Source organism: Galeopterus variegatus, unplaced genomic scaffold (genome assembly GCF_000696425.1).
Source record: "Galeopterus variegatus unplaced genomic scaffold, G_variegatus-3.0.2 Scaffold242, whole genome shotgun sequence".
NCBI classification, from domain to species: domain Eukaryota; kingdom Metazoa; phylum Chordata; class Mammalia; order Dermoptera; family Cynocephalidae; genus Galeopterus; species Galeopterus variegatus.
Window position 1 is genome coordinate 403,899 of NW_007726353.1, and position 8,775 is coordinate 412,673.

The 8,775-nt window shown below is 46.8% G+C and overlaps 2 protein-coding genes across 3 annotated transcripts in view; one reads left to right on the plus strand and one right to left on the minus strand.

Annotated features, from left to right (window-relative positions):
* The window catches only part of LRRC41 (leucine rich repeat containing 41), a 19,308-nt gene extending 17,574 nt beyond the window's left edge, over window positions 1-1,734 (minus strand). Inside the window, exon 1 of the mRNA XM_008566441.1 lies at window positions 1,484-1,734. Coding sequence (XP_008564663.1) covers window positions 1,484-1,682 — 199 coding nt within the window. The 5' untranslated portion in view covers window positions 1,683-1,734. The remainder of the gene's footprint in view (window positions 1-1,483) is intronic.
* Window positions 1,735-1,976: 242 nt separating this feature from the next.
* Window positions 1,977-8,775, plus strand: part of LOC103585471 (cytochrome b-c1 complex subunit 6, mitochondrial) — a 7,394-nt gene continuing 595 nt past the window's right edge. The window contains exons 1-4 of one of the 2 annotated variants that reach the window (XM_008566445.1): window positions 1,977-2,180; window positions 5,109-5,135; window positions 5,620-5,767; window positions 5,876-6,037. In XM_008566445.1, the coding sequence (XP_008564667.1) occupies window positions 5,705-5,767; window positions 5,876-6,037 (225 nt within the window). In that variant the 5' untranslated portion in view covers window positions 1,977-2,180; window positions 5,109-5,135; window positions 5,620-5,704. The remainder of the gene's footprint in view (window positions 2,181-5,108; window positions 5,136-5,619; window positions 5,768-5,875; window positions 6,038-8,775) is intronic. The other variant, XM_008566444.1, reaches the window with a different exon arrangement.

The following is an 8,775-nucleotide window of genomic DNA, read 5'->3' on the forward strand; positions in this document are numbered from 1 at the left end:
CCCCCCCCCGGGCCCATCCGCGTCCTTCCCCCTGGCAAAAATGCCCCCCCCCCCCCTGGGGCCCCCTACTGGAACGCCCCCCCCCCCCCCCCCTGCCAAGGCCCAGAGCCTCCTCTCTTGCCACTCCCTCTACCCCAGGCCTGGCCTGCGATCTCCTCACCTTTCTGCCCAGGCCTCTGAACCCCACCCCCCTCACACCACCAGTCCGTCAGGCCCAAGGCCTCCCTTGTCCCCTGTCCAGCCAGACCTGCTTCGCGGAACCCTCACTTTCTCTCTTTCACTCGACTATCAGTCTTCACGTCGCGGGCCGAGTTTCCCTCATCAGCTGCCAGGCCGCGGCCGGCGGTACCCACCCCACTGCCCGGCCTCCTCATGACCATCTGGCAGCAGGCCTTCTCTCCTCCGTTACTCTGCCCGCCCGAGTCCCGGGCCCACCAGCCCAACTGGTCGGTTCGCTCTTCCCGGCCGCTCACCCCGGCACCCCGGGCCGCCCGCCTTCGCTGTACAGCCGGGTCGCCCTCCACCGAGGCCCGGGCCGTCGGTCCCGGCCGCCCTCAGGCCTGAGGCCTCTTCACTCCTATTCGGACCAAGGCCTCTTAGCGGCGACGCGCCCCCTCCCATTCCGTCCCGTCGGTCCCGGATCCGGGGGCCGTCGCCCCGCCTGGGGCCTCCTTGGCCCCTTCCCGCCTCTCAGTCATTCGAGCCGCTCTCGCTTGCCGAGTTGCTCCGGGGCCCCTCCACCCGCTCTCCGGCCCTTCCTCGCCTCTCGGGCCGATCCGAGTGGACTCCGGTGCCCACCACCCCGCCAGTCGGCTCAGTCAGTTTGGCACCCGAGGCCCCGGTCATCGGTTCGCTCCCGTCAGCCCTGGGCCGTCAGGCCGCGGCGCCCCGAGCCTTTCGGCCTCTCCCTCGGCCCCATTCCCTGGCTCTCCAGTCCGCTGTTCTACCCCTGCCCATCGGCTTGGCCTCCGGAGTCTCGGCACTCGTGGTGTGCGGGCAGATACCGGAGGCCCCGGTCCGTCAGTCAGGTTAGTGGCCCCGGGCCGGGCCTCCTTGCCTTAGGTCGGGCCTCCCAACCGCGGCCCCTGGCCCCAGGCAGCCGGGCCATCCCCGCTCGTCAGTTCGACATCCGATTCTCTCCAGCCCGGCCCAGTCTACTGTCAGTTCGGTGCCCATGGCTCCGGCCCTCCAGTCCAACCTCTGTCGCCCGGGCCCTGCCTGCTTCGCCCCAGACTGGGCCTCCTGGCCTCGCCCCCTGCGCCCCCCAGCCAGGCCGCGGTGTGGGTCCACCTGCCCTTTAGGTCTTCTTCTTTACTCTGTCCAGCCCTGTCAGTTACAGAATTCATGCTCCGACCCAACGATCTGGTTTCCACTGCCCCGGGCTGGGCCTTGCCCTGGGCCTCCCGGCCTCGCCCCCCGCGCCCCCCGGCCGCTGGGCCGCCCCAGCTCGTTGCCAGAGGTAGCCCCTCACCCCACCACTTACCCCACACCCCGCTCTCCAGAACCCCCATATGGGCGCTCACCGCCCGCCCGCACAGCTCGAACAGGGCGGGGGGAGCGCTGGGGCCCGAGGCCGAGCTCTTCGCTGGCGCCGCCTCCCGGGACGTGGCCTCCATGGTCGTTGCCGCCGCTACCTCACAGAACCAGCAACTCCGGGCGCGCCAGGCCTCGGGCGCCGCCATCTTGGGGAGGTGCGCGAGCCCGAGAGTGGCGCCCGCGGACCGCCATCTTGAAAAGGTCAGCAGATAGGACAGCTCCATAAGCGATATGGGTAAGAACGGGAACTACGCTAAAGGAATATCGAAGAAATTAACAAACTTCTCAAGTCTTTTAGAAACTACTATTTTAAATAAACTCCTATATCAATATATTTCGGTCTGACGTGACTAAGGAGATGTTTCTTAGCAAAGCCTCCTCAGGTGCAAATACCAGCTACCCCTATCCCCTGCCTACGGCCGGTAGTACATGCCAATCGGAGCGTGTGTTCGCGACTATGATGAGTATGCCGCACTTCCGTCCAGATCGCCGGATATCCGCTGAGTGACCCTTACAAGTCCTTCTTGATTGTGAAGCAGAGTAGGCGCCGCTGTTGGTGCTCGTGTTGAATCCAGAACTAGTAGCCAGATATGGGACTGGAGGACGAACGAAAGATGCTGACCGGGTCCGGAGATCCTAACGAGGTAAGGCAAGGCGATCGATTCGACACGCTTCTCTGCCCAAAGGCCGAGGACCTAGCCCGCCAAAACATACCCTGACACTTTCAGCCCCGGTTTCTCCCCTAGGGTTTGCAGGGTCTGGAGACCTGATTCCCTTGACCCTTCCCCAGAATTCATCGAGTGACTTTGAGCAAGTAGATAACTAGTCTTTCTCTGGGCCTCGGCTTCCCCATCCTATGAATGTGATGAAGGTTTAACGAGAGCGAAAATGCTAAATCTACTAAACTTCCGTAAAATTACTATCTATATTTTCAGTAAGTCAGGTGTTCTGAGACCTTGGTTTGACAGGTTTGGGGAGCAAACAGGGCAACCCTAGTTCTTACCCCAGGTCAGGTCAAGAGTCCCTACCACATCTTCCATGGAGGTTCAGGATATTTGGTCTTATACCAGTTTCTGTGAAAAAGTGGTTTATTTTTCTTGGGCGGGGGGAAGGTGTGTGTCTTCGGGGACAATGTGGTAATGTGCAGTATAATTCTGTGATGAAAGAGGGAGCTCTTTCCCGGAGTAAGTGTGTGATATAATATTTATTATTGACTGCTTACTATTCCAAGTGCTTTATATGTACTAATTCATTTAATCTACACAATATTTCTTTGAGGTAAGTATTAGTTGCTATTATTACTGCCATTTTTTTACAGATGAGGAAGCAAACATAGGTTAAATATCTTGTCTAAGGGCACATTGCTAACAAATAGGTGCAGCCGGGAATTGAACCCAAAGAACATGGTATGAGAGAGCCAGGACTCTAACCCATAGTGCTACACAGCTTTACCAAAGCTACTAGCTTTTTGTTTTCACTTTCATTTCCTGTCTATTCGTTTGTTTTCTGGTTACTTCAGGGCAACCGTTCTGGGCTTATGGGTTCGGAATAGTTGGAAACTCATTTATCCCTTAATTTTTCCTAGTCTTATTATTTTCAGAAAGAAGTGGAGCCTGCCTTAGAAAGTTCAGCAGGGCTGACCACAGAAGTAGATGAGAAAAACAGTGAATATGCAGTTTTAAAATTAAGAAAACAGGGATGTTACGAAAAGCCCATAATTCTTGGGGATTAAATCTTTTTATTTAAGTGTGACGTTAGTTTTTCTCATTGACTGGAAATTTTACATGAAGCAGTCCACGTTTAGACTTGTATTTGGATTTGTTTTTCCAAAACATGCCATGATATTTTTGACATTAAAATTATCAGGGGTGGATAATTGCTAATAGGGAAATGATATAAGGGTTTTGCTTCTAGGATACTGCTTTCTGGTTTCTCACTCAGGCAGAATATGATTTTAGTTTCTCTGGGAAAACTTTTCAGTATGAATTTTTTAAAAAGAGCAAGATTAAGAAACCACGTTTAATGAAAAACTAGAATTTACATCCTAAATAGCATCTTCATGTTTAGAGGAAACCTTTGCCATTGTGAAAATTAATAGCCTGGGTTACAGTTGAATCTGCCCTATCCCTTACTTCCAGCCTGTGTGAGCTTTGGTCCCTTTCCTGAATGCCATGGTAGAGACTGTTTTGGGATTTTGAAAACATGATTGCTGAGTTAGTTCTTTTTATTTCCCTGTATACCTTTTCTTTCTCTTCCTCCAAATGTGGACACCTGGTTGTCAAGACACTGATCAGTTTCTGCTATGTCCCAGATTCAGGCCTATGCTTATGCCCATAGGAAGTTTTTTCATTCCTCCCCTTGGAAGAAAGGAAACTAAGTGTGAGGTTGTATACTTGAATCAGAAGTAAATAGGAGGTCTTGGTGTTTCCAGGCTCATGGAGTTGTGTAGACCTTGGTGCATTTATTGATATTTAGTCCATTTAGGGTTCAGGGAGTTCAGTAAGCCACAAAGCAGTGACCATAACCATTTTTAGTTAAGCTCTGGCTAAAGAATAGTTTAAGTTTGGCCATTTTCATATTTCAAATTCAAGATCAGAGTCTAGAAAAAATGGGTTTTCCTCCTAACTTGGTTTGGGATGTAATGACTAAGTTTAGCTATTTCTAGCAATACTGGGACTTACCAGAATCTAGAACAAAATACTTTGAGTTACGTAGGTACCACGTGAACATCTGACAGCTTGAATCTATATCAGAAAATGTCTAATTACTGTTGGTTATCTCTAAACTGGGATAATTTCCTTAAGGGACTGTTGTGATTAACCAAATCATAACAGATATGAAGGTGCGTTATAAACTGTAGAGTGTTATGCACACTTAGGTTCTTGCTAATGAAATGGTGATGGTGTCTTTGTCTTGAAATGTACCTGGGATTTGTTTTGATCAGGTATAGTAAGATGACAGACATGGAGACAATTGCCTTTGAAAGAAGAGTTTATTACCTATAGTTCCCTAGAGAAGGGGGCATGCTACACAATATAGGGCTATGTGGAGAAGTTTCAGGGAAGTGTCAAGGCTGGTCAGGAGGCAGAAGGAGTGAGGGTGAAAGCATGGTTCAGTGCCCTGATTTCTGTGGGAAGGAATGGGTGATGCATGGGTAGGTAAGCTTGATCAAATTTAGAACTGGATAGTTTGAATAATTTTGTTGGGCTCTGGGCTGTATGACTGGTCCCTAGTTGGTCCTGTGTTTGTCCCCGGGGGGCTTTAGAGAAGAAGTATGAGCTTGGCATATGAGATTTAAATAAAGAGATGGATGGCTACATGGGCTTTGGATTGATTGGGCTGTGTATGAAAGGCATGATCGCAGGCAAGTTATTTGCTATTTCTCAAAATCAGCTAGCCCTGGGAGGGCAGGATTAGCTCCAGTATTAGCAAGTCCCTTAAGATGTCAAACATCATAAAATACAGAAAATAAAATAACATGATTAATACAATGTCTATCCTCAGTAATTACCAACTCAGGAATATATATGTCATAAAATTGCTGCTGACATTATTTTGTTTTCCTTTTGTAGGAGGAAGAGGAAGAGGAGGAATTAGTGGTAAGAGCTACCTCAGGTTTGGAACCATTTCTGGAAGTTTGATCTTCATGAAACTCTTTAAGGGAATTTAAAGAGTCTTTACTTGACACCTTGGAGAGAATGGGGTGGACTAAGCTTTAATATTTCCTGTGCAGTAGAGTGTTTGGGATTGTGGGCCTGGGAAACTGGGTTAATTCTAGGCTTGGGGCTTCTTCTTTTGTGGTTCTAGGGAGTAGACAGCATCTTGAGGGCCTGGTACTCAATCCTCTGCCACTTGTGGTTTAACAAGAACTCTGGAAGGAACGTTTCTCAGATGGTCCTTCTCTATATCAGTATTCCCTTTCTAGCTGGGCAGCTGGGGTGCATAGGCCTGGTTCTTAGACAGGGGAATGGAAATTTCAGACATGACATATCCCAAAATGCTGTGTTAACAAGTAAGGCCTCCTATAGACCTCCTGTAAAACTTCAAGTTTTGCCAGGTTTCCTTTACCACCTTGTTTTTCAGATAGGACTGAGGCTTTCAGTGCATACTGGCAACATTGGAAGGCAGGAATGTGAAACTTTTCCCTACTACTTAGCATCAGAATTGAATGGGAGACCCCATTCTGCCATTTCTGTCGGCAGTGTGGCTCTGCCAGCTGGCCTTCTGCACGGTAATTCAGAGGCAGCACCTTGGTTTGGTGGTTGTATTAATCAAAGCATATGCGTTTGGTGGGTCTGCTCTAATACCCCCATTTTGTTATTTTTCTGTTCTCCTTCAGGATCCCCTAACAACAGTGAGAGAGCACTGCGAGCAGCTGGAGAAATGTGTAAAGGCTCGGGAGCGGCTAGAGCTCTGTGATCAGCGTGTATCCTCCCGATCAGAGACAGAAGAGGATTGCACAGAGGAGCTCCTAGACTTCTTGCATGCAAGGGACCACTGTGTAAGTCAGTTGGAAATCAGGAAGGGGAAAGCTTATTATGGCCAAGAAGACTTGGTGCTGACAACCTTTCTATGCTAGGGGTAGGCCCATAAGTATTTACTGTGGGCCCAATATATGTCAAGTACAGTGCTAAGTATTTTATATAAGTAATCTTACCTAATCCTTACCACTTCCACTGGAGATAGGTATCATTATCCCCATTTTACTTACAGAAACTGAGGCTCAAAGAAGGAAAATGAATATCCCATCTTGCACTGTTAAAAACAGTGGAGTATGCTAGATTTTGTATTAAGTAACAGACTGTTCTTTAAAATAACATATTGTCCAATGTGTCTTGTACATAGTAGTTGGTCAAAAATTTTTTTAAAGTAAACTTGTGCTTGACTCTTGCGTGTAACAGTATGGTATTTTACATAAATTACGTGTAGGCAAATTTTGATATGGTTGCTTCTGTTAAAAGTAATTGGGTGGCCAAGGCCTGGCCCGTGGCTCACTCAGGAGAGTGTGGTGCTGATAACACCAAAGCCACGGGTTCGGATCCCTATATAGGGATGGCCGTTTAGCTCACTTGGGAGAGAGCGTGGTGCTGACAACACCAAGTCAAGGGTTAAGATCCCCTTACTGGTCATCTTTAAAAAAATAATAATAATATTGGGCCGGCCCAGTGGCTCACTCGGGAGAGTGTGGTGCTGATGGCACCAAGGCCCCGGGTTCGGATCCCATATAGGGATGGCCGGTTTGCTCACTGGCTGGGCGTGGTGCTGACAACACCAAGTCAAGGGTTAAGATCCCCTTACCGGTCATCTTTAAAAAAAATAAAAATAAATAAAAAATAAAAAAATAATAATAATAATAATTGGGTGGCCAATAAGCATATGAAAAGGTGCTTAACGTCATTAGCCATCAGAGAACTGCAAATCAGAACCACCACGATGTACCACTTTACATTCACTAGCATGCCTGTAATCAAAAAGATAACACGTGCTGGAGAGGATGTGGAGAAATTAGAAATGTTATACACTGCTGGTGGGAATATAAATTGGTACAGTCAGTGTGGAAGACAGTCTGGCATTTCCTCAAAAGGTTAAGCACAGAGTGAGTTAACATGACCCAGCAATTACACTCCTAGGTATATACCCAGGAGAAATGAAAATATGTACACACAAAAACTTGTAAACAAATGTTCATACATTCACAATAGCCAAAAAGTGGAAACAACATGTGTCCATCAACTGATAAATGGATAATAATATGTGGTATATTCATAAAATGGAATATTATTTGGAAAAAAAGTACTGTCCTCAAAAAAATTAAACCTATGATCTAGCAATTCTACTTCTGGTATATACACAAAAGAATTGAGAATAGGCCAAAAGAATTGAAAGTAGGTACTCAAACATATTTGTACATTCCTGTTCATAGCAGCATTATTCACAGTAGCTAAAAGGTGGAAACAACCCAAGTGTCCATTGATAGATGAATGGAAAAACAAAATGTGCTATATATGTACAATGGGGTATTATTCTGCCTTAAAAAAGAGGGAAACTCTGACACATGCTACAATGTGGATGAACCTTGAGCACATTGTGCTACATGAAATAAGCTAGTCATGAAGGACAAATATGGTATCATTACACTTATATGAGGTACCTAGAGTAGTCATATTTATAGAGACAGAAAGGGTGGTAGCCAAGAGTTGGAGGGGAAATGGAGAGTTATTGTTTAATGGGTACAGAATTTCACTTTGGGAAGATGAAAAAGTTCTGGAGATTGATGATTGTAGAACAATGTAAATGTACTTAATGCCACAGAAATGTAGAGTTTAAAATGATTAAAGTGGTGAATTTTATGTTATGTACTTGTATATTTTGCCACAGTTTAAAAAAAAAATGAAGTACTGAAAATCCTATATGGATAATGTTGCAAACATTATGCTACATGAAAAGGGAAAAAAGCCAGTCACAAAGTCATATATATTATATGATTGCATTTATGTGAAATGTCCAAAACAGGCAAATTATGATCTGTTCCCTTCTTACGTGCCCTTCTGGTGATGTACCTCTTCCACTTTGTAGTCATTCAACAAAAACTTTTTTGCACCAAGCACTGGGTTAGGATCTGGGAGTGAAACAGGCATGGTCTCTTCCTTTACTGAGTTTATGAACCAACATAGGAGACAGAAATAGAGCAATTACTAATCTGTGGTAAGTCTCTCAGGTGTGACTTCAGGATGGTATTCACTGACACCCATATTTAAAGCTGCTATGGCCTCCCCTCACGCTTTTCCCCCAATTTATTTTCCTCATAGCATTTACCACTATCAGAAGTTACCTTATTTATGTGTTTATTATATTTCTCTCATTACTCTCTAAGGTTCTGTAACCTACAGAGATGTTGCTTATTTACAGCTACAACTCATTCAGCACTTAGAACAGTACCTGGCACATAGTAGGTTTTCTATAAATATTTGTTGAATTAATATATTATATTAAGGGCCGGCCCGGTGGCGCACTGCTACAGTGGGCCGCTTGGGAGCGCAGCAGCGCTCCCGCCAAGGGTTCGGATCCCATGTACAGACCGGCTGCTCACTGGCTGAGTGCGGTGCGGGCGCAACACCGAAGCATTGCGATCCCGTTGCTGGTCCCGGTCCGGTGCGGGTGCGACACTGAGGGTTGCGATCCCTTGCCGGTCACGAAAAAAGACAAAAAGGAAAAAATATATATATATATATATATATA